The sequence below is a fragment of the Lissotriton vulgaris genome, chromosome 3_1 (genome assembly GCF_964263255.1).
Source record: "Lissotriton vulgaris chromosome 3_1, aLisVul1.2, whole genome shotgun sequence".
Classification (NCBI taxonomy): Eukaryota; Metazoa; Chordata; class Amphibia; order Caudata; family Salamandridae; genus Lissotriton; species Lissotriton vulgaris.
In genome coordinates this window covers 1570480675-1570507253 of record NC_141689.1, presented here as the reverse complement: position 1 = coordinate 1570507253, position 26579 = coordinate 1570480675, and the positions used below count along the sequence as shown (strand labels likewise).

Genomic DNA, 26579 nt, shown 5'->3' with positions numbered 1-26579 from the left:
CAAAAGGTATTAAAACATGCGGGGGGGGGGGGGGGGCACGTGTTCCTGCATAGTGGAAGACTCTTCACAAAAGTTAACTGTCATCTTTTAGTTGCTTATTGCTGTATTTGGGTTTTAAATGGTGACTAATAAGATGAAATATTTTCCCAGAACATATTACTGTATGAAAAAATGACAAAATAATGTCAGCTACTCAGCTTGAAACCTTTTTGTAGACCTGGAGTTGCTATTCATAGGATCATCTGGCCAATAGTCAAAATGTGTGTGAGGCTTTCCTCGTTCCACCTGCAGGTGGTACCTTTTGCCTTTGTCGTGATGCGCCAGTCCTAGCACCACTCATTACTGCTACTGTTGTGCTAGGACTAAGTCAAGGAAACATACTCAAAAACTCTTTTAAATTATGTAGCAAATATAGAAAAAGGCCAAAGAGAGGTTTTATACCCTGGATTGCACACTCATTTAAGATGGTGATTGGACTTCCACGGCTACACTCTCATCACTGGTCATTTGCTTGAAGTACGGTTGGATCGCGGAGCAGGGGTAATGTGTTTGTGTGCATTTATTCACCCACTCCCACACACTTTTCTTTCTTTATTTTCTCTGCATTGCTTTACTAAACACGCCTCTTAAGGAGATGTTTAGCCATTCACATGAAAGTGTATCACTTTTAAAGGTGGGCAAGGTTGGTTCCAAAATGGCCTGTACGATTCATTATTTAGACGAGGCGTTTGTGCTATACAAACCGTCCAGTAAATGCATTTTATATTAGTAAAAGACTGAATGGCTTTGTGCTCGTGATTCACACATCTTCAATTTCCATTATCTTTCCTAATGTTTTTGGTGTCATTCATTCTCATTGTCTTGTATATAAGAATTTAAATGTTATCTTTCCACAACAGAGATAAGTGTCTGTTGTATGCCTAATGTCAGTGTTGCTTTAGATTAAAGGGAAAAGTTGTGTTTTTAAGATTATATTTTTCTCACCAAACAGCATCTCGGCTAGGATTTAGCAATTTACCTTAAAAAGAGCCTAAATGTCACCCCTTTCTCAAAGGATAGTGCCCACTAACATCTTCTAAGGCAGGTGGAAGAAAATTCCAGTCTAAAAGGCTGCACAAAAGTCACCTTTGTGTGCTCGAGGAAAGTGAGGGTCAACACAAGTGGTTGAGGCAAAATGGATTTGCTGGCCTGAGAACGATCCTATGAACATTTCTTACAAAACATCTAACCCAAGCAACTGACAACTGTACGGTCTATATACAGTTAGTAAAGGCGATACATGCTCTCTTATCTTCACACTAGTAAGATTAAAATCCATATGTTTTGCATAATCTATAATATCTCAGTTGCATATGAACACGAATCTAGATGCATCAGGGTCATTTGCTTCAGATTGTAAAGTAAAGAGTGATCTAATCCAAAACACTTCGTAGGTCGAAGAAGTAAGCGTGGGTCACGGCCTTAGCTGTAGCTTGACGAATGTTTGGGAATCAGAAAGCTGACCGAACAAAAAGCCTCTAACGAGTACTGTTTATCATTAGCACTCCAAACGCTTATTTAAGACTGTTTCCTCCAACATTGACGACTTAAACTTGAGCCTTTTGTGGTTCGTCTTCTATTCAGTCCATATCAAGCAAGCTTTGAGCTTGAAGGATTGGCTATGATTACTTACTGGTAGTTTTATTTACTCCTAGTCCTAGCACCCTCTCCCCTAACGTTTGTGGTTGTCACCGATCTCCAGACAGGAAAAAAAGACCAAGAAATGCTGAGTAAACCAGTCGTGCCCATTCCTCCTGGGTACCAGATAATGCTTGGTTTAACCAGCATCCACCTGCCAAGTCAAGCATAGCAAAGACTGGGGAATGAGAGACATGGTCTGTCATAAAGACTTGTACGAGGATGCCAGGACCAGGAGTAGTGAAGATTACTGGTAAGTAATCCTAGCAGTCACCTTCACATACTGTGTCCTCGTCCCAGTCATTACTTCTGAGGAATACCCTAGCAATATATGGTCAAGATCTCATAAAGTAGAATAGTTCATGGGCAATGTTCCTGATTTATGAATGTAGAGCCGCCAGGGAGGGGTCGGCAATAGGGCTTGAATGCTGGCGGCCTCAGTCTTGACGGATCGATTCACTGTTTCAGAATACCACTGTATTGCCGACCGCTCCCTGGCGGCTCTACATTCATAAATCGAGAACATTGCCCATGAACTATTCAACTTTATGAGATCTTGTTTTTCACTCGAGGTTATCAACATGGTTCCCTTATGACTACCTGGCTGCATGCACTGCCCTGATCTCTGTGTGTGACCACGCCGGCATGGAAGCTTGCCCACCACCCTTCCCCGTCTTGATGAAGACCCACCTGTAAGGGCCAGCTTACCCTACGCACATCTGGGTCGAAACGTAGACAGCCGTCTCTCTTGCCAAATTCTATCCTTAGCACGATTTTTACTGCTGATTTTAGAAGTTTGGTTGTCGGAACTACATGATCATTTGATGTACCGATGTCTGGCTCTCGCTTGAAGCCATTTCTGAAGAGTTTTATTGTTTTTGAATAAGTACGCTTGACTTGTTTCACGTTCCTTACCTTGCTCTACCTCCTACAACTTTCACTCCCCCCCCCCCCCCCCCTCCCCTCCCCTTCCCTGTTGGGCACTACTATTTGTGAACTTATGAACTAATGCATTGTACTTGAACATGTGTTTTAGTACTTTGTGATTAAATAACAATGTACTCCTAAGTTGAATACTTCCATCCGTTATTTTTGATAATTAGTCATTCCTATTGTGCTTTCCCTTTGTTCTGGGACCCCTCTTTTTGTACTGCTGCATACCCAGGTCCCAGTGACTTCCTTATGGGTTTACCCTTCTTTTTGTAATGAAAAAAGTACTATGAGCAGCATATTTTGCAGCCCTACACATTCTCTGATGAGGGCACACTATTTACCTGCACCCAAGGTGCTGCCAAACTTATTGTTGACCTCTTTTGAATGCCCTCTGAGAGAGGCTGTTCCACATTAGAACAATTAAAGGCACTATTTGATCTGATCTACCTGCTGATAGTCCTATAAGATGCCTTTCTACCTTGCCCAAAGAGCTCCAGAGGTGACATAAATGGCATCTGACTTCCTGGATGCTGATGGGCTTCTGATATAAGTTCTGAACACTCTCTTTACATTCAAAAGATGTCAGCTTTCAAGTAGAATGAAAAATGCGGGCACAGTTATTTCTAGGGCTTTATTTGCAGCTGTGGGAAACGTAGGAAGAATGGCAGGGTCTAGTCTTAAATTTAAATGTTCTCTTCCAGTAGAGCTAAGAAAGGAGGACTATTCTTTTGGCTGGAGTTTTGGCTGCTAAAAACAAAACATTCATAATCAAGAATCTGATATAAAAAAAATCCAGAGGCTCAAAAGGCTGACACTGAAGAGCTTGCGACACCAAAGGCAAATTCCAAGGAAGGGTCAATAATGTGGAATTGAGGCGAGCCAGAGAAAAACTTCTGAGTAACCTAGAGACTGAATTATTTTGCGCTCTCAGATTTATTTTTTCTTGGATCTTTAAATTCCTTTTAATTGACGCCCATTGAGTTCTCAGTGTGGAAACGGAAGTGTTCTTATCAAAACCTTCCCAGAAAAATTTCAAAATCCTTGGAAAGCTGACATTCTGTGACTGAAATTGGCTGCGTGCCACACTGTAACTGAAAAGTCTTCCAGTGTTTTAGAAAGCCTTCGGAGTTGATGGCTTTTGTGAATTCTGGTATGCTTGCTCTAAATGTGCTTGGGTTCCCTTCCTTTCAGCCCCCACCGCTAAGCTTCCAAACCAATAGATGTAGATGGTTCAGAAACTAACAAACAAACCCCTTCAATGGAAAGAGTTGTTGAGGAAGAAACCTCAGAGATTACATGGCACTGGCCCTTAGCAGGGGAAACCAGGACTTTCTCGACCAGTAAATTGCACTACCACAGTCGCCACCTGTGATAGATCCTTGGTCTTTTGCAACAATCTTGGAATAAATGGGAAGTCTGGGAAAGTGTAGAAGAACTTCCGAGGCCACTAGACCAATAGGGCACCCAGTCCGATTCTCCTTTTTCTTGAATTTCTCCACAATATCTCTGAACCAGTTTGTTGTTTTGAGTTGCAAATACATTTTAATACGGCCCCCAGACTCTTGCATATTGGTTGTAAATCCTCAGGTAACAAACCTTTTTTTTTTTTTTTAAGCAAAAAGGTATAATTTTAGGATTCAAAGAGGGTTTACTGATTTCCAGGAGCTGAGAACCAATAGAAAAATATTTCTACATTTTACTTCTTGGTCTTCAGGGATAGTAGTTGACAGAATGCTTGCTGCCCCTCACCAGGTCATTCAGCAGTTATGGTAAAGAGGGAGCTGGAAAGATGAGTTTATCACCATGAGACATGGCTATATCACTGCTTGCCCCTCCATAAAATACCTAAGCGTTCCGCCTTAAGCTTGATTTTGAAGTGAACACTGATAACGAATGCCTGTGGTGGGCAAATTGTTAAACAAAATGCCCAAACAACTTGTAATGTTCCTCCTCCTTCAAGCGCCTTATTTTTAGTGTCAGCCACAGCATCCTTAATGGCTTTGATGGCTAGTTTAAGGATCACAAATGAATGGTGCTGTATTCGTTTCCAAAGCCTTTCAAGAAATTCCAGTCCAGCCTAGTTTCGCTCACAAGCTTTGTTCGCGGGCCGCGCCCAGCTGGGATTACAGAGCATGAAACTCCCAGTGGAACTGGATCATTCACTGCTTGGAAGTTTGACAGGCGGATTTTTTTCCTGCGTCTAAGTAAAGGTAAAAGATTGAATGGAAACTTGTTGCACTGCACCTAAGGTTGCGGTCAGAGCTGCCCAGTTTCGATCCGTGGAACCAGCTTCCAGTCTCGGTGTCGGATCCACTTTCTGTGATTCTGAGCAAATTACTCCCCCCCCCCCCCCCCCCCTACACCCAGTATCTTACATTTTTTTTATTGTATAATGTAACTAGTGCTCTTGTAGAGCACTTCCAAATCTTCAGGTCGAGTTCGCGCTACATTAAAAAAAAAAACGTCAAAGTAAGTGACTATCGACATGCGTTTTTCTATCTTTCTGTATACTGCTTTGTTTCTGCTTGTGTGTTGCCCAGAGCTGCCACTTCTCTTTTTTTGTGCTCACAGTTTTTCTGGAGCTTCACCGACAGGTGTGTGGCTCGGATATATTTGTTTTTGCAGCGAAGTATTGCTGACTTCGGGTATGTCTTCCACTTATAGAGAATCCAGACAGCTGGTCCTGAATCCGCACTCCTCTGTCCAGATTTAGTTTTCTGCGTGTGCAGACAATGATAACGGTCTTTGTTTTCGCCCACCGAGTACATTAACTTAATGGTGCACACGGTTTCTGGCAGCAGTTGTCTGTGTTATATTGCCAACACTGGTTTGCACGTTTTTTAATCCTGGTCTTTGCTTGCTTTTTGTTGTGCATGGCAGTTTATTTAGGAATTATAATTGTTTTCCTTTGCAGTGCACGACCAATGAAGGGCATGCAGTGGGGAAAGCCTGTTTACTAAATTGAAACTTTTTGTATGCCAGACTAAGCACCAAATTAGGGTGCAACTACTTGTTTATGGTAGACCTATAATGGGACATGGACTCACAGTGCCGTGATCAGGGCTTTAAGTGAGAATAAAAAACTGGGGGGAACAGCGTTTACAACGCAACTTTTACCACGCAGTACCTTTACCACGCAACTTTTACAACGCAAGTCGCTACAACGACTTGCGCTGGGGGGCGCTGTAGGATAGGGAATAGTTTAATTTACTATCCAAAACCTTCCCTACTATCCACGGGGACTGGAGTTGGAATAGTAAATTAAACTATTCACTATCCAGCGCCCCCCAACGCAAGTCGTTGTAACAACTTGCGTGTAAAAGCTGCGTGGTAAGGCATGTGTTGTAAAAGCATGCGTAGTAACGACATACATCCAAAACTGGGGGTCTCTCAAAGGGGCGTGGACAATGTAATTAAGGGCGTAGGTTAAAATCACGTAAGTTAAACATCTGTGCTTAGCAGAATGTGTCCCTCGACTTGTATTTTGCTGTTTGTCTTTGCATCCAGATAAATGATACAAGTAACATCATACCTTCAACTAGTCATGGCTATTTGCTTTGTCAATGGTTGTTAGCTGCATAAGATAAGTAAGCAACAACTCTGGCTTGTATATAATATTAAAAAAGCTTCCACTTAAAGTCCTGGTGACACCATGACAATGTTGCGGCTCCTGTGTTTTAACACCTTGGCTGTTAGGGGTTTTCCCCTCCTGTGCTGATCCTTGGTGAACTCCATTGTTCATGACAAGCTCAGCTCGTCATAAGCACAGCTCGTGCCTCATGACGAGCTGAGCTCGTCATGAGCAGCGAAGGGGTTAAAAAGAGAAGGGAAATCCAGAGAAAATTACTCTCTTTAAAAGATTTCCCTTCCCTTATAACGCTCACCCGGCATGACATCATGACGTAACTTCTCCAGAAGTGAGCAGTGTGACCATGCGCACATGGGTGTGCCTGCTGTCATTGCAATCCGGGAAAAAAATGTACCACCTGTGCCAGGGTACAAAACAGCACCCAATATGGACCGGTTTCAAGGCCCCCTTAAAAAAACTGCCGGTGCTCAGCAGTAGGAAACGCATATGCTTTCGGCCACTCGCATATTGTATGTATGTGTATTTATATGGTATTTCTTTGGCTGGAGCCCAGCCAAAAGGCAGCACAGCGCTCTGTACATGGTAAATGGCAAGTTTATAGTCCGTAATATGAGAAGAAGCCGGGTTGTGGATGGTTATTGTATTGTGATATAGTGTTCTTTAACCCCTTGCTTGCTGCCGTCGGCCGTTGGCTGTCACAAGCACTACCTTCGTAGTGCTGCGCACGTCCAACGGCCGACGCGGCCCCACCCGCGCACGGAAACGCCCACAAACGGGTTAAAGAATGGTGTCTTCAACTTTTTCTTAAAGTGAAGCATCAGTGGGATATTTCAGATGGATGCAGGGATATTGCTCCAGAGCATGGGTGCTTGGATAGAAAAGGCTTGTAGTCACTTTTTTTAGGTTGAGCGTGGGCAGCGCTGGTCTGCGAGGCATGCTATGTTAGAGTATGGACCTGAAGCCCCGCCCACTCTCCATCCATATTTGTCATTTGCTTGTGTCATTGTCCTTTGTAAATGATGGCTTCTGATTCCTTAATAGGGTTGTTAGTCCCTCCTTAGTCCGGCCTTGTTTTCATTTGTAACCTCCCATGAGGACTGGCCCTTGGTTGTTACAAGGTACGTCTGTAAGCACTATTTTTTTTTTTTCATGAGATTCACCTACTGCAGGCAAGACATGCTTTTCTGCAACGCGCTTTCACTTTCAAAGCAGCCGGACAAATGGCATTGTAAATGACAATGCCTTTTATTTATGTGTCTATCAAAATATTAAATAAAAGGCATTGTCATTTACAAATCCAACAGCTTAAACTCTCGCAAATGCGAGACCTATTGCATTGCAAATGCTTTTTTTTTTTTTACACTTCTTAGTCTGCCGTCTGATGGCGTCCAGACTGCGGGTGTCAGGAAACTCTAGATGTGATGAGAATATCTGCAAGATAAGCGTGGGTGCTGGTCGTAATGGCTTTGCAAATGACCTATTCACCAACTTGCAAGCAGGGACTTAAAACCTCTTAACTTTATCAAATTTCTTTAATTGAACCCTCGCATCCATTTCCTTCCTCCCTGCCAGGGTAGTGGGGCACTGGGGTAACTCTTTTATTTTGGCAACACGTTGCATAACGGGTGAACGATTCCAGAAGGTGCAATATGTGTCTCGTGACTGATTTTCTTTGCGTGTAAAAAAACGACCCACTAGCAGCTCACCTCAAGTTTACATTCGCTCTCTATAAAGACAAACATCACATTCACGATTATCTGGCTCACGGGCGAATGCCTTGAAAGCATGACCTCTAGTTACCTGTAAGGAAAAATTGTAGCTTATGCCCGTACAATCAATTTACGCTCAGCAGAAGAGCCTCTCTTTAGTGCCTCCCAGATCACTCCCCCACATCTCGGCCCCACTGCCCCCACACCACATGTAAACACAGAGCAGCCACATATTGTTATTCCATTGGAACAACCAACTCAGAAAAAGCTGCCCCTTCCTTCCTGACCCCTCCCCCACACCTTTCTAAGTGCTTCTCGCCCCTATATTATTTAGAGCGTATTTTCCATGTTTAACTAAGCCTCGCCTGTATCGTTTAGTTCGCAACCTTGTAATTATGCATCTTGAACTATGTAACTAATGGAACTCTGTAACCTGCACTACGTTTCCCTGTCTTGAGCTGTTAATTCTTTGCCAGGCCTGTCCTTTCCCTGCAGAAACTGTCTACTCCCGTCACCTGTTTGCTGTACTGCCCTACTCATTGCCTTAGCTCCTAGAAGCAATGCATTTTTGCTGCGTGCGCCTAATAAGCAATAAATAAACTCCAGCACCTTGTGAGGAAGCGCTCTTATCTTTATGTCCAATATTACTCTTCGGGTTCATTGCTCCTTGAACATCGCACTGTTGCGCACACAGCAACATTTTCCACGTTATCAGCGCGCATCCTTAAGTTCCTGTACAGATTAGCTGCATCAATAAGCAGGATCCATCGTTTCCGTGACCACTAAGTAGTCCCTTTATGAGCACCCCTCCTTTCCTGCACTAAACAACTTTTCAATTCAACCCGACCAACTAATGCGCAATAAGATGCTTTTTAGTCACAAGGCCTGATACTTTGATGAACCATGTTATTTTTTTTCCTGAATGCTTTAGGTATTTTTTTTTAAAGAGTTTAATATAGCGCGAACCAGACCCGAAGGTATCGGATATCAGAGCGTTTTACATAGCACCAGTTTCGTTACACAATGACACATTCATTTTTGTTAGGCACAGGGAGTTTAAGTGATTTGCCCAAAATAACAGGATGTTGAGCGTCGTTGCAGACACTCGAACTCGGTTCCCCAGCCTCGAAGTCCACCATAGCCATGAGGCTACATCCTCTCGTATGTCGCCAATTATACTGTAAATATGCCCCCCGGCTCCCGGAAGGAGCTATTTATAAACTTGAATCGAACGGAAATGAGAAAACTGAGACCCAGTGCAACGACTTGCAACTTTGAAACACAAAGCAGGAAATAACCAAGGCAGCATTTCTACTCCATTCGTGTGTACCCCAGCCGCCATATGCAGGATGGCATTTAGGCACTGGAAGTTTTTCCACTTTTTCATAATTTCACTACCGCACTCAAGGCAACCATTCTGTGTATCATTGGAAGCTAGCCCAGACTGCACTCCGACCTTTCTTTGGTAGTATGGTTGGGCACGTTGTATCATCATGAACGATGTACATTTGTCTTTAAGAAGCTCACCCACAGCACAGTGACCATTCATCTACACTGTAGCAGAGCCAGAGAGCGAGCGACTGCATCACCTTTGTATTGGCATCATGTACATTTTCCACATATCAGGAGGTATTGTCTAGCAGCATCTGAATTACTGTAATGCTTCTTCTACTGAGCCATGATATGGATAGACTTCTCTTAACACGTTGGTGTGAGAGAAAGTGTGGAACACAGGCTACTTCAAACCAATCTTCTGTCTTATGCCTTAGATTTAATAATGGTATCACTACAGAACGGAACACAGTTCGTTGGTTAGGGTTGAATGCAAACAAAAGACTGGTCTTCAGTTTTGCTCCCGTCAGTCCTGCGAGGATTACAGTCATTGTCCCAGGGAGATCGCTTAGATCACCCTCAGAAGAAAGGAAAGTCCAGGATGTTTAGTGCTGGGGTTGTTTCAGGGTTGTTCTCATTAATATCCTGCTTTTGCAATGATAGGACGGCCCTGGATAATTCTACTGATTCTTTTTACCCTCTGCCACTCTCTGGTTGCCTTTACTCAACTTTACATCTGACGTGTTTGCTGACTATGTTAGCAATAAGTTAATGTTTTGTGTCAATGTTTGAACGGTCCCCCAACAGCCGATAAACACAAACCTGAAGTTATGACCCATCACTTGGATTGTAGCAGATGTAATTTTATTTCATGCTCTCCCCGGCGACTGAGATCGTGGGAGTGAGTCTCTTGGTACGCTCCTAGTAGATTGTCCGTCTGTTCCAGAGAACAGCTCTACTGGTTTTGTTTGGCGCCGTGCTGGTTATTGGCATGGGACAGCTGCCCTTCCTCTCCATGCTCCACTTTAGGGGCAATGGGGTGGTTTTTAATTTTTTTTTTATAGAGTTGATCCATGCTGTCTTTTATCTTCTCTTCCCATATCTGCATTTGTTATATTTTTCTGCAGAGGGGGCAAAACATAACAGCTGGTAAGATGGGTTGTTTGGAGCATCTCTTCGTGCTATCACAACTTCTTCTTGTTTGTTAGTTTTGTGCTCAAAACTAAATTAGCAGACTTCCGTCCTGCACTTATCTGCCTGAAATGGATGAATAAAGTCTGGGCAATAGCAGTAGGGAAGTGGTGGATTCAGTGTTGGTGATTATGGGACCAATATTACTGGGAGTGACCCATCCAGTTAGACACTGGTTTATGTGTTTCCTTTCGGACACCCAAAGAATAAACAAGTTTACTTCATTTTATCCTTTGGTAATCGAGAGCTCAGTCAAGCCAGTGCAACGGAAACTCAGTCTTGCAGCGAACATTTTTCTGTGCTGAGATGTCTTACAATCTTCCTCTACACTGAAAATTAAGTCCGCATGTTCTAAAAATACAGATGTCGAAGAGGAATAGATACCAACAGAAGAAGTGAAAACCCCTGCGCCTTGAAAGTGGAGTTGGGGAAACAGGAACTTTTTTTAATACAACCACAATGACAAAGATGGATCAGATCAGAAGAAATATGTTCTATTTCTAAGCTGGCATATCTGGAAAAGGAGTCTATTGCTTAAAAAGAGCGTTGCAGCAAATCTGTAAAAATAGGATGGAAACATGGGCTGTGCAACTAAAATGAGAGTATATGTGATAAGGCCGGAGAGGAAAAAAAAAGGAGCATCCCTTCTGAAAGCTGGCAGGTTGGAAGGCAAGTCCAAAAGACAACCGGAAAAACCTGAGATGGGTCTTCAACCGAAGTGAGAGTGGAATATTGGAAGGGTTCCTGTGTGTGCCAGGGTTCCAAGAATGACAGTGCGATGAAAAAGTGGAATTCCTGGCTCCTTTTAAAGGGCCGAAGCCAGCTGCATACATACAAATTAACATTTGGGGGTTATTAATGGTTTTTCTTTTAATCATCTGTCTTTTAAACGTAGGGAGGATGACATCAGCATAGCACCTTTTGTTTGATGATCATCCAGACAACCTTACTTGATTTAACTATTCTCATGTAGTTGCAGTTAAGCTCTAGGGTTATCTAACTTTTGACTGTTGACCAAGATTTCCTCTAGCAAGATTTGCGTCTGCTTTGTTGGCTGCCCTGTGTATCACAAATTGTAATTGAAATGTTTTATCTATGGCCTCACTTAAATTGTAATTGAAGTGTTTCATCACTAGCCTCATTTTCAAATTCTTTGGCCAGTTTTTAGGGAATTCTCAACATTTAAAATATATCCTAACTTTCAGGTTCCCACCTCTTTAATACATGGAAATTTCAGAGCTCTTGTAATTAATTTGCGCCGTGTGCCCCGAGCAAACACTCTCTTGCAGTAGTTCAGATGTTAATGTTAAGATTGCTACCCGCACTCACAGATGCCCTTTTGTGGCCTTGTTTTCAACAGCTCACTTTCCTCTTGGTTATTTGAGGTTTAAAATGCTGATTGTAGCAGTAGCCCTCCCTGCTTCTCCGTGGTGCCCTCATCAATCTGAGGCTAAACAATGTTCTGTAAAAGTATAGGGGCCGGGTACGAAGCTATGCGCACCGTAGTAACAATCTGTCCTTACAGTGTTGAAGGAGATCAGACCCCTGTTTCACTGAGATGTCTTCTTTTAGCACGGTTTCTATTAGCCCATTTTCCCTCACTTTTGGATGTAAGCTTTATATCAACGACACCCTCACTTTTGGCTTGAGCCTCCGGGCTTGTTGCTATTCTTTGCTGTACACATGCATGATCACGATGGTCTATAGCTTTTTTTACCCGCACTTTTGGATTAACTATGCCTGCAATTTAGGCTTGAACATTGGGGTTCTTGCTAAACCGTTTTTTGCCAAACCTTTTTACTTTTATTATCTCACTGGATATGTGATGATTATGTCCATTACCTGCACCTCTGACTGTTTCTCTCCTATGGTCTCACCTGAATTTCTAAACACGGCCCATAGCTAATACGCCTGATTGTTCTGGGCTTTTTATGTAACCCCTTTGTATCCATCCACTTTCTCAAGTTAATTATACACGGCACCCCGTTTTTAATACTGCACATTTTAATACCTGTGCTCCACTAGGAATGTCCACTGAAGCATTGAGTTTTGTTTATCTATCGGTTTTCCCACAGAGAATCCTAACTGGATCTTGCGAAATTACAGATTCCCCTCGGAGCTACTCTGTGAGCTAGCTGTATACTCCTTGGTAGAATTTTTTCCAGTGCTTTCAGGTAATATCGCTTGCTGGACCAAGCTTTTACTCTATTTCAGCTAATCCGCATGGGCCTGATAGATTTTCTCCCATTCCTTTTTTTCCTTAGTGGATTATTCAACACCTCATTGAAGGTGCGAATCTGATCAGAAATATTGAGGCTACCACTTGTTGTCACTACAGGTGAGCCAACCAAGGATTCATTTCCTATTTCCTTTCGTTATTGTTTTTATCACTTGATACGACACATATTCTTTATCACACAGGCTGTTATTCTGGCCCAGTTCTGATGAAGACCCGACGTGATGATTAGGATTCGCACACATAAAATGGTTGAAACGTCAGCGATATTCTTTGGTATTCCCGCAAACCCGCCAAGCTTGTCCCACGTGTAATTATTGATAGTACATTGACTTGGACAGGCATCTGTTCCTACGGGATACCCCGAAAACTAATAATTAATGTATCATTGCAGTTTGTTTTTGTTTTAAGTCTATGATTTGAATGTATTTTAATTTTTTTGTATATGTCTTCAGTCCTTGTTTTTTCATTGTGTATGTCCCTTAACCCCTTCGCTGCGTTCGTCGGCCAACGGCCGTCGCGAGCACTACCTTCGTAGTGCTGCGCATGTCCGTTGGCTGATGCGGCCCGCCCACTCCGCTAAACGGCCTCATCGCGGCGGAATTGCCGCCGCGGTTAAGCAGTTAACAGTCCTGTGATATTACATAAGTTATTGTGATTTATTATCCTTTCCAACACTCTGATATATGACCATTTAATATACCCTAAGATTCTTAATTTTGCTTGTTGGTGTGAAATTATTTGTGTATTAAGTATTGTCTGTTGTGATAGAATTGCATTTCCCCACAGAACTAATTGTTGTTGCATACCACTAGAGTTCCCCGGTTCTGAGGGATACTGGGTCGCCCCATTACTATTAATAGAGATCAGACCATGGCGCATTTGCAAAAGTCAGTTCCTTGTGAGCTGTTGATCGCATGTTAGGTTTGTAAACAAAAAAAAAGGGCTTTGGGCATATTTCTGTTGCAGATTTGTGTGGGAAACTCGGTGCAACTAAAATAAGTGTTACATGGAAAGGGTTTCCATTCTGAATGTTACCTTTCGAACAATTGCATTTTCTGGCCCATTGTTTTTGTATCCCATTTCCACACGTTGATGGCAACCCTGGTTTTAGCACTGAAAATATACCATGCTTGCCTGAGGGCAAGCTAATTCTTTTTTATTTCTTCAGCACATTTCTCCCATGAACTCACTAAGGCCTTGTCTTTGAGTCCAAGAAATCATTGAAACAAACCATCAGCTATCCATGGCATACCAGCTCCAGTAATGTTCCACGTCTGTAATCTGGAGATCTTGGTCACCCGGTGTCCACTAATTCAATCTCGCTTTTCTTCATTCATTTTGAAACTTCTGATACTGTCTACTGCTGCATCCAAGATGGCACTTACACTCACAGGGGATTGTATTTCTCCTGTACTCACAAATCTCTTGTGTGTCCACCACCAGAGTTGGGTGCTTCCACCCTTCTGTGTCTCGTGCAGATAGTGAATGAAACTCTGAGTTTCATGTACAAAAGGGCTAGCAGAAATGGCATTTGTAGAAGAGGCCATTGTTGTTCTCGTTATGTTTATGCTGATCCTACAAATTCTCTTTCAGTGGCAGATATTTCTTAGAAAATGTGAGGGCTTAAGTGGGCACTTGAATGGTATCATAATATGCCAATAAATGGCCAACCAAGAAGAAGAATCCCTGAAATTGGAACCATAATATGACATGGTTTACCCGTTTTACGCAAATAATTTGGTTTTATACAATTGGAGAATAGTCAATCGAAATACTTGATTGGAATAGTCACATGTTCCACCCTAGTTCAGCCAGAAAACATCACAGCATCACAGAGACTCACTCCTAGAGGTACTCCCCAAAAGATCCCCTGGGAGACTGATGTGGGCACCTTTAGCCATCTAACAGATACTTTATAAAGAGCTGTCAATAAGAACTGGCACATCTTGAATACAGTTGACACACACCTTGAAAAACCAATGTTTGCCCTGAAACGGAGCAGGAACATTAATGACAAAGTGGTCCACACATGACCTCGAATGACTCAGGGGAACAATCGAGACACTCTATGGACATTACACAGCGTCAAGGGACAATTCCCATGGGGATCACGCTCCTCTCCCCTTACACAATCTCAAACTCAGATTGATCTGGGTCTCAGAACACTCTGGATATCAAATTATCATACGAATTGCAACACCAGTGGGGTAATTTATTTAATCACCTGTCCCTGCAAATTCCATAATGTGGGTATGACCACTTGCAAAATCAAGATGAGGGTTGTTAATCACCACAGTTTTGTGCAAAGCGGATCAACACTTGAACAAGAAATATCGGTGGACAATATGCTTTGCAGGCAGAAATTTCTATTAATCACTTCTGCTTACCATTTAAGATCTGGTCCCTGCAGAAGTTGCACCGCACTGATCATGCTCTGTGTTCACAATAGGACATTAGAAGGTGACTTTTTAAAAGAAACACTGCAATTTCATTCATGCTCCTTAAGTATTTGAAAGTAACCAACGCTGAGTGCTAGGTGGCTAAATTGTAACATTAGGGTGAAGTCTCTACGGTTCTTCAAATTTTGCCTTATCATTATATTTAATTGTGAGCAGTCGCACATGATTTGCAGTACTTTGTGTTAGTCTGCAAGCATGAATATGTTGATAGTTACTAGACTTTTAGAGCATGTGGCCAAATTGTAATAGACCGGTCCGGATTGCCGTTTGGGAACCTTTAATTTCGTATGACTGAAAATGTTTGTTACACAATGCTCGCACCGATTTGCAAGGCCCTGTTGGTTTAATAACCTCGTACACCCTACCATTAGCTGTCCTCTCTGACTACAGGTTCTAAATGCAAGATTGTATTTTGCTGTTAGCAGGGCTGTGCGCCATAAATTCTTTTGCTTGAAACTGACTGCTTACTTCAACACATTAAAAGATGTAGAAATTAGTGTTACTCTCATTATGTGCTAATGTTTCTACTTAATTTCGGTTAATAGTCAAACACATCAAAACTCTATACAACCTTGTTTACAAAAAATTGTTAATAACCATAAATAAATGAAGCATAAATGTGCCATACAACATATATCACCATCACATTTTACATAAATATAATGTGAAATTCTAGGAAAAACATCCAATACATATACCACAATGGTTAATACACTCTTAGTTATGACCCTAAAGACTCTTTTAGTGTCTATATTCGGTATCCAACATGATACAGGGAAAATCGTTATTTTGTGAAAAATTGAGATATTCTCTGTAGTCACAGATTTTAATTATTCAGCAATACTCTGTATTTTTATCTGCCGACGCGTTTCAAATCCTGGGCGGATTTGAAACACGTTCATGCTTTATTTATGTTTATTAACAATTTTTTGTAAACATGGTTGTATAGAGTTTTGATATGACCAAAGACTTGTCTTTTTCACACTGAAAAAAAAGTAACCAAGAACAAAAACTTAGTGAGAATAAAAGGGTTAAATTAAAATACCAGTTCAAACTAAAATCAATGTGCTTGACTATTTAGCGAAATTATTTAGCTTACAAAGAACGCAAGGCACAGGCTCATTCCCTTTTTTTCAATTTATATTATGGCCCTGCTTGTGCCTTGCCCCTCGGGCCTATCTCCTTTTTTCTCCTGATTGTTTCTACTTAAGCATTTCCCACCTGGAGAGTGGCATATAAGATTCAAAGGCAGATGTACTACTGCCTGAAGAGGCAGAAAGGTATGTGTAAGAGTTGGACTGTAATATCCCTGTATAGCATTTACATACTGTCACTGTATCTGGAGCCAGCTACAGAGCATGGACAGGAGGCTGTCCGCATATCCAGCCGGTGATGCCGTGCATCTGGAGGCCGTTGATTTCACATTGTGCAGCATAAATGTCTACAATGCTTGTTATCTTTGTTGTGAACTTTTGCTGTTGTGGGGTGCTCGGTCTAACTCAGATGCTCTGTATAGACCTGTTAACTTTGATGACATTTTCTGTTGTAAAGCACTTCAATACCTTCTGGTCTATAGCGCTATATAAAACTTTCAAATAAATATCATCCAAAGTATTGCGATGTAAAAATAAAACAAATAAACTTTTTTTAATTGGCAGTCCTACCACACCCAAACAAAACCTGCAAGGACCCCTTCTCCCCACACACCTACTCCGCACATGCATATCCTGCTAGAGACCATTTTCTAAAACATTTGTTTTGATGCAGAGAAAGGGAGAGGAACAATGCTTTGTGGCGGCATCTGTTCTTTCCATTGGCTCCTTTTGTGTGGGGGCGTAGGACCACTGTGAAGCAGCATTCATTCAGCTTGCCACTTACAAAAGATGTGTTAAGGTGAGTGAAGGCCCTCTCCGAGGATGTGGTCAGTGCCTCATTCCACTCATCTGCACTCTATTCTGTTTATTGATGCAATAGAGCGTATCGGGCACAGTATCAGCTTAATTGATAGACTGATAACTGATAGAAACAGCTACACACATTAAAGACCACATCTTGGACGTAGTAATCTCCAATGTCCCCGATTTAACAGTTGCCTCCCCCGTTCCAGTGCCTTGGTCAGACCACTATTTTGTACCTTTTAGGCTACAAAAGACTGGAAAAGAACACAGAAATATTACACGGAATAATAAGGTGCAGAAAAGGCGCTGGGATAGGATTAACACAGACAATTGGGGGGATATTCTGACAGAGGCAGTAAAGCCACAATTAGAAACACCAGGGTCAGTCAAAGAAGTCTACTATCAATGGGAATCCTGTATCACACAATCACTAGATATAGTAGCACCCAAGACCATTCACAAACATAAAATCAGACATAGAGCAGAAGGATGGTTTAACCCCCAACTATTGGAACAAAAAAAGGAATGTAAAAAGATCAAAAGAGAGTGGAGAAAGTGTTATGATCCCAAACTCAAAACAAAGTATAAAGTGGCCATTAGGAAGTATCATGACCACATCAAGACGAACCAAGCAAAGTTTTTTGAAGAGAAAATCAGGGAGGCACAGAACTCTACTAGAGAACTGTTTGTAATAAGTAAGTCCTTGACCAATCCATCCCACGACAGTGGCCCTCCCGAATCGTCAGAGGACAGGTGTAATACCCTAGCCTCATACTTCCTTTCGAAGGCGACGGATATCTACAGTGGTTTGGAATCAGACAATGACCACCGATTAGAGAAGGAGGAAAAACATACAGGGGTACCTTCACAACAGGTCATTACTAACTTTCCCAACATAGAGCAAAAGGACCTTGAATCCCTACTAGACATAGTGAAGTCTGGATCGCCTTTGGACCCAGCACCACCCCATATCCTAAAAACTGTATCCCCAATTGTGACACCCACTCTTAGAAGATTATGAATCAATCTCTTGACACTGGTATAGTCCCAAGGGCGTGGAAACACGCTGTGATAAAACCCTTACTAAAAAAAGCCAATGCGGACCAATCACTATCTCCTTTCTACCATATGCGGGCAAGTTACTGGAAAAACATGTCAACAAGAACATGACAGATTTCCTGGAGACCAACCACTGCCACCACCCCTTACAGATGGGTTTCAGGACACAACACCGCACCGAATCCGCTCTGTTAATAGTGGTTGAAGAGCTAAAACAGTCACTAGACACAGGAAAACCGGCTGCACTGCTCCTATTAGACTTAAGTGCAGCCTTCGACACAGTGAATCACTGCATATTGTGTAGAAGGCTGTCAGATAAGGGAGTGAAAGGTGTAGCACTTAAGTGGCTAACCTCATTCCTGGAGGGACGCTCATTCCACGTACAGGAACATAATATCTGCTCCAAAGCTATGTCATTTAAGTGTGGAGTTCCTCAGGGCTCACCCCTGAACCCTACACTTTTTAATGTTTATGTGGAGCCACTTGCCAAGATTGGACGGGAATTCAATATCTCCATGACCTCATATGCTGACGACACGCAGCTGGTCATTTCCCTGAATCTAAAAAACAGTAGGGATGGGGAGAGGCTGTCCTCATGCCTGACTAAAGTCAAGGAATGGATGACGGCAAGCTGTCTAAATTTAAATGGTGAAAAAACAGAGCTGCTACTTATCGGAAATAAGGCAATACCAAGACCAATAATAAACCACCCATCCCAGCAGATACAGTGAAAAATGTGGGATTCTGGCTAGATACAAACCTTTCCATGACCACACAAGCCAATAAAGTAGTGGCAATTTGTTTCGGGCTTCTTGGAAGCCTACGAGAAATTCTAGACAGAATACCCACTCAACTAGGAAGGAAGGAAGATCGTGATCCACTCGCCGGTCACCTCGCGATTGGATTACGGAAACTCATTCTTCCTAGGGGCACCCAAATATGTCATATAGAAGCTGCAGATAGCCCAAAATGCAGCTGCAAGACTGCTGTGCAACATCCCGTTGCGGGAATCAGCGAAAAAGCATCTAAGGAAACTTCACTGGCATACAGTAGAAGCTAGAATTAAGTTTAAAACCTTAGTTCTTGTCCACAGAGCACGACATAGGAAAGGCCCCCAAAAAATAAGAAATCTGATTTCGTCCTACATCCCAAAGAGACAACTGCGCTCTAGCGCAGAAAAGAGGTTAGTTCAAACCAGGGTATGTAGGGAAAAATGGGGAGGATGATCCTTTTCCCATTTGGCCAATTGTTCATGCAATACCTATAGGGCAGGGGTCTCCAACGTGTAGCGCGGGAGCTACTGGTAGCTCGCCAGTACCTTCAAAGTAGCTCTCAGAGGAGAAGTCAAGCCCAGTACCAAATGTAAAAATTATGTGCCTATTAACCCTTTCGATGCTGATGACGAGCTCAGCTCGTCATGATGCACGGTTGAGCTGTGCTGATGACGAGCTGAGCTCGTCATGAACAATGGGGGATCTCAAGTAACGGCACAGGAGGGGAAAACACCTAGCAGCCAAGGTGTTAAAGAAGGCAGCACTGCTCATCTCAAGACCCTTAGAGTGACAGCCAGCCAAACCTAGGGCAGTGACTCATATTAACTTTCAAACATACACTGTATTGGCCTAAAGGGACTGCCACTTGACAGTCTGTATCCAATTTCAATATAACTAAGCCACAAGGAGATTGACCATGTCCCTGCTTTATCAGTCACAACATGTGTGTGAACAGTGGACCATAATAGAAGTATGGCAGTAGTAGACTGAGCAGTAATCAGTGCTGACCCAATAAAGTGTGGGACTGCAGGAGTCACAGTGAAAATGTGTCAGTTGGGTGCATGATCTGGTCAAGACCTAAGGAAAAGAGGGCATGATTCAGACCATAGAAAATTAAGAGACTCCTCAGCATTAATGTGCATCTATAATAAACACTATTGCTTCCTGAAAGCTACTCCGCGTGTCAAGGACCATCAAACTTGTATGCTAGTCCCCATCATAAGGGATGTTATCTCTGACATAGTTGGGTTTGTTCCTGGCGTAATAGTGCCAATGGCATAATAACGGTCATCCTTTACTATTTTGGGTATTTTTGGTCTAGTTGTGGTATAGTAGCAGCCATAATATTCATACTAGGAGCATGACTGGCCTACATTTGTCTATTCCTGACATAATAATGTCCATGACTGATATATGGTCTCTGGGTTTTCTTCTGGAAAATTGAGCTTGTTTGCCTACAGTGGAAAGTGGTATTTGAAACACAAATTTGCATTTTCAGAAACTGATGAATGATAATTTAAGCTGAGCTGCGGAGACCTGCTGCTGTACTTATGTCCTGCAGTAGGGCAAGTCAAGATTAGATTGTTACTCCATTAGTCAGGTGGAGGCATTTTATATGGATGAATGTTTTCCCGGCATTTCTGCTGGTAACCACACCTGGAATTCTTGGGTTGTAACTACTGATAATTCTGCTTAGGGTGGTCATAGTGTACTGTAGTCACTATTTTACAGTTATAAAATTTGCTAGTAGTTCAGGAACACTTTCCTTCAGCAGAAGTAGCTCTCACCTACAGAAAAGGTTGGAGACCCCTGCTATAGGGTCTAGTCTAATTTCAGTATCTGGTTGCGCAGCGCTGGGAAGCAGCCATGCGCTTTACAATCCTTCATTCATTCTATTGATACATATTTACTCACCAAAGAGAACTCTCAATATTTTTACTCCGTACGTTTTATTCTGTGACGTACAGGTCTGCCTTGGATTGTATTTTGACCTGAACTAATTCTTGCCGTGTAAGCATGATGCCTGCAGCTTGTAGTCTTAGCAATGTCCGCTGTGCTGTAAGATTACCTTGGTTAAATGTGGTCTGTCAAATATGATAGTTAACCAAAAAAAATGAGTTTTGTATAATGCAGGATGTATCTTCCACTCTGACCAATCGGCAGATAGTATAGCAGTCGAAGTGTGTGCGGTATGATCAAACTGTTTTTTTTCTCTTTGTAGACGTCTCCACCTCAACAAAAAGGCGTCTGATAAACAGCCTTATAGCAAGCTACCTGGAGTGTCGCTTCTGAAACCGCTGAAAGGTGTTGACCCTAACCTTATCAACAACTTGGAAACCTTCTTTGAGCTGGAATACCCAAATGTAGGTGAACCCATTTTTTTTTTTAAACGTTTCCTGATACCGTGTTGCCCCAGGTGGTGTTCTCAAAAGTTTGTATGTAGGCAACATTATGAAGAGCAGAGCATTAGGAGCGGCTTTGCGTTTCGCAGTATGACGCTTGAGCTGTTTTAGCTGAGCGATGGGTGACAGCCTTGATCTTCTTCTTTATAATGTGACTATGGAACCTGTAACCATTCTTACCGTGTCCTTGGGCAAATGAAGTAGACTTGGAGACAGTTGCCTCTTAGAAAGAATTAACCCCTCATTTTCTTCTGTATTTGGACACCAGTATTTTTATAATGAAGCTCAGTATTTTCTCTGTTGGCATAACCTTAACAAAAAAATATTCTGATGCAACACACACAAGCAAGCCAATATCCTACCCACTAACAACAAGTTTGAAAAACTTCTAGATGTACATCAGAACCACAAGCACTGGAGAAAATCAATCCAAATTATTTATAGGCTCATTAGTCATATAACTACCAAGCAACATATTACAACAGATCAAAACAATCGTACCAATCTAGAATAATACATACACCTTTATCTCTGATAACCCCCATAACTCAGCACAGGTTAAGTCCGTTTTTCAAGCATAAAGTTGTTTCTGCAGTTTTATCTTTGGCCCACCCCGCCACGAAAATCTCCGACCAACACAGGAATACTATTTTTATTGTTGACGTGTCTAGAGATGAGAACTTGTGACCTTTCTGATACCATCACAATTAAAAAACAGTTTAAGCTAGATCTTCCTCAATACATCATACAGAATTCAGGATGGCATTGTGGTGAACTGTTTCATGGGAGATGCCATTTAAGCAGCGGTGGCCGGCACAGGTAAACATGGTGGAGTGCTGGGGGCGGGGTGGGAGGGTTGAAATTCGACAGAATAGGTATAATGAAATAATACCTTTTCCATCGTCTGTCTGCTCCTCCCACACACAAACCCCCACCCCCCCTTGCTCACCACACTTACCTGTGCCGGCCGCCACTGCATTTAATCCTCAACCAGCAATAGAGCAGTTTGATTTCAGTGGGCACCACTCCTGCTTGCCAATTTAGTTTTACCACAGTTCTCACATTGAAAGCCCCTGACAACTGTCTCCGAGTTCTGTTCTGGCACATATAACATTTAGGCCAATTCCAGGTTCTTTAGTTGGGCTACATACGTATACAGTAGGTGCCTATCCTATAAATTTGTTGTCATCATAAATATTCCACCTGCATGCATACTGTTACTTTATCATCTTAGGCCTTCGACAAATGGATCTAAAAGCTGTGTTAAAACACTGCACAGTACAATTTTCACCATTGTATGCAAAGGTACTATGTATGGTGTGTAAACTGTGTGTGTAAACTGCACACTGTGTTCATGTTTAACCTTTTTCTTCATGCAATCGTGCTGCTTTTTTTTATAGATAAATAGTTACTATCCCCGTGATTAATGGTAAACCTTAAAATGCACATTCGTAATCAGGGGGCTTGCCTGACATGATTGTCCATTTTGGCAAAGACTGTGATAGGAATGTGTTCAAAAGAAGGTCCATTATTCTCCCTTCATATTTTCTTCATCCCTTCTCTTACATTACACTTGACTTTTCTGATTGAAATCGTTTGGATGTAAAGAGGAGTACACTTAATTCCTAGTTGTATTTAATATGCTGTGTCCATACAATGCCACAACCCGAGTAGGAAAGACTGGTTCAATTATATGTCTTCACTGAGCTACTTTAGAGAGGACTGCAGCATTATGAATTGCGTAGACACTGGTTGCTGAGAGCCAGCCCTCCGTGTCAAAGCCTGCAGATGCTTAGGGCTTGGAGTTGGAACGATAGATTGTCTAGCCATTGCCAGTGCGACACACAACATAGCAGTCAGTTCACCTCTGGCTGGTCTTCAATTCATCTTTCTTCCCATCCTGCAGTTGCCTCATGCCGCATTAAAACTAAAAATTGGTCATACATTTCTATGACCGTTAGGTCCTTTTTCTCTACAGCTCAGCTGGTTCTTGTGATATTTATCAGGGTTTACCTTTGTAATCTTTGTAGAGCCTTCTATCCCAGCACTGCAACACAATATTCTATTTTTTTCTCTAATATTCTATGTTTTTATTTGAAACAAGATAGGGTGCTCAAATAAAGCCATGTCGTTAATGTTTGTGTAACAGAATGTACGACCTCCAGCACTCCACATCCGAGCTTCCTCCTCTCCTTTAATTCCACAAGATGCTGAAGACCTGGCTTTTCGTTAACTAACTTACCATTGACTGGGCTAGGCGCACGCACCTACTCCGTATGAGGATACCCTTACGGGTGATAGTGAGCTTTACAAATACACTTAACATAAGATCTATAGACTTGCTTGATAAAATGTGATTCAAGATCTTCTACTGCTTCATCTACCTATATAATCACACATTGATAGGTATGTTTTTAGCCATTTTCACATTTGTTGACTAGTAGAAATTTGAGATAGAGATTTTATATATATATATATCTATATATCTATATATATCTATATATATATATATCACGTTTTGGATAAATAATGGATTTGGCATTGGAAACCCAGTATTATGAAATCCTATTGGGTATGTATACAGGTGTCTTACAAACATCTGATTTAGAAAAGACACGGTCTCCTTGCTCCACAGCCAACAAGATAGCCACCAGAACACGTCCGTTCTTGTCAGTGAAAGGCTGTGCCCTTGTTTCCTGTTTGGCAGCTCTCTGGAGGACTTTGCATTTGTTGCACCTCTAGCCTCAGTCTCTTAGTCACGGGGTGCGTATGTTCTGAAGGACTCTGACCTAACCTCGGCAACAGAGGGAGGTGTGTAATCAAAGTTCAGAGCGTTGCTCTGGCACCACGCTTGCATTGAAGGTCGGTGAGCAGCGCCTGAAGGCTTTCCTTATTATCTATGTGTGCTTTCAGATACCACCTTCAGTCAGGCTACCTCGGTTCCAAGTGAGCTTGCTGCTGACGGTGGAAACGCTGACAGCACGTAGAGGCTCTACATTATTTATGCGAGGGGGAGGCGGGGAGGGCTAATTATCGAGGCAGCTGTCTCTTTAAGTACTGTGTTCTCCTTGTGCTCCGGAACTTAATGGCCTATCTACGATGTGTGACCACACCAAGAGTAATCAAATAAGCTGAGCTGATGAATCGCCGCTGTTGATACCGGAAACATTTTGTAACTTGTTTTGAAATATGAAATTATGAAATACTGTTGTTCTTACCCAGAAAATGAATATCCGTTATGAAAGCTGTCAGTTTGCGCTCATTGTAATATGCTTAGTGTCGACTGTGAAATAACTGCCTGCGAACCGAGTTAGGTAGGGGCCCTGAGCAGATGCAACAGCAACACTGCCTGTTCACATACCTGCCAGGTAAAACAGAAATGTGATCGTGTGAGAAGGGGGTTGGGAATCATGCAGCCGAAGCACCCGAGCGACACTTTTGCCCGTGCCCCGCCCCCAATCACCCTATCATCCTTTCTAAAACCGGAGAAAAAGCTTCTGAGGCTGGTGCCCTGGAGTTTTCACACCCCTTAATGGATGTCGGCTTTTAAAAGCCTCCGAAAAACACCTAGAAATCCACTACAGTGGTTTCCACCTCGTTTTCCCCACCACAGTGTGATATCGGCTCCTCTCCGGGTGACTTGTGATGGGAGCCGATATCGTGTGTCACACTGTGGCACCGTGTGAGTTGGCAGGTAAGCCTTCAGTATGTGATTAAAGCTGTTGGGCCATGTCTTGTTTTGTTCTGGTGGACCCACAGGAGCAGGGACGCGATTCTCCAGTACTGGGTGTCGAGGTGTACCCTAAGAGCATGTGCTGCACACAGTTCAGCCTATCGGTATCTCACTGCGTGAGCTGTCAGAGGGGGTGGGGGTTGAGGATTGTTAGCAGCCAATGCTGCAAGGGATTAGGAACCCTCTTGGTACCCCGGCCACTGTACCGTTCACAACTACTGTGACTATATGACTGCAGTAGCTCGAGTTGGCTCGAATTCAGTGATAACAGAAGGGAACAACTTGTAGGGGTTCAGGTAGAAGGGCTGCAATATCATTTATAGCTTCCTGCTGCACCATTTTTAGGTCTGGTTTGACAGCGCCGCTACTTGCTGACGTATTGTTACCAATTCTTTAAAATGTACTCAAAGTGGGCTTTGGGTTCAACTAGAGAAATATTACTTGCTCACCTCATACTATTTGCTATCATTCCATCTTCCAGAAGGTGCTCCCATTGAAATACAGTAGGGACTATTTTACACCTGAAAAGTACACTCAAACATCAAACTGTCACATTCGAATATTAATCTCTTATAGGCATTCTGTTTAGAAAATAGTAATTTTTTGCCACATCCCCCCCCCCCCCCAAATATTGGCAAAGCCAATAGGATAGTGTTTAATGTGGTAAACGGGTTTTGTGCATTCAGTTTAGGCAAATTGCATTTTTAAATGCCTTTGCTTACAAGCATTGGCACATTAAAGCCAGAACTATTGCTTTGCCAATGTTTGTTTTAATTGGAGCGTGCAGCCTTCACTTGTTCATATTTTAGTTGGATGATGGCACCATTTATTGACAGTAACCTATTATAAATGTGTCTTACGTTTTGTTGGTATCTGGTGGCTTGTACCTAGGAAGTAATGTCTGGCGTTGGCCTAAAAAGAGTGGATGGAGTAGACTCTTTGATGAAGCACTCTCCCGTGCAGAGTGCCCAGTGTCACATGTGCAATCGCTGCTGGCAAGGAGCTCGTTTTCAGTCGTGACGCGAGGTTTGAAATACTTGAAAGTGTGGCTAGTTGTTGAGTTACACCCCTTTAAGAAGTCTTTATTGTCTACTAAATACCAAACGAGGAGCGCTATATAAATATATACAGTTAGATTGCAATGTGGATAACAATACTGTACTGGCACACTTTGTGGACAGCCCATAAATTGCAGAAAAAGCTGCTTTATGCCAAGATGGCTTGAGGCAGTTTACACTGTGTGAATGCTGGGCTCAGAATAGCTGGATCCAAACAAGAGTATGGCATAGATTCATCAAGCTAAAATCCGCTCGCAAAGGGGCAGATTCTCAGAATCTGCCCCTTTGCGACCGGTATTTTTGCATTTGGGATGCATCAACCCAAATGCAAAAATCGCAATTTAAGAAATCGCAAAATTGCGATTACTTAAATAGCTATTGCATTTAAGGAATCTCAAATTGAGATTCCTTAAATGCAAAGAATTAAAGTTTAAAAAAATAGTGATTTCGCTAATAGGGCTCGCAATTTGCAAAAACTTTGAAAAATGCACTTAAGTGCATTTTTCAAAGTTTCATGTTGCGCACAC

The 26579-nt window shown here is 42.3% G+C and overlaps 1 protein-coding gene across 1 annotated transcript in view; it reads left to right on the top strand.

Annotated features, from left to right (window-relative positions):
• The window catches only part of UGCG (UDP-glucose ceramide glucosyltransferase), a 116431-nt gene that overhangs the window by 3166 nt on the left and 86686 nt on the right, over positions 1–26579 (top strand). The window contains exon 2 of the mRNA XM_086962063.1: positions 21081–21222. Coding sequence (XP_086818189.1) covers positions 21081–21222 — 142 coding nt within the window. The remainder of the gene's footprint in view (positions 1–21080; positions 21223–26579) is intronic.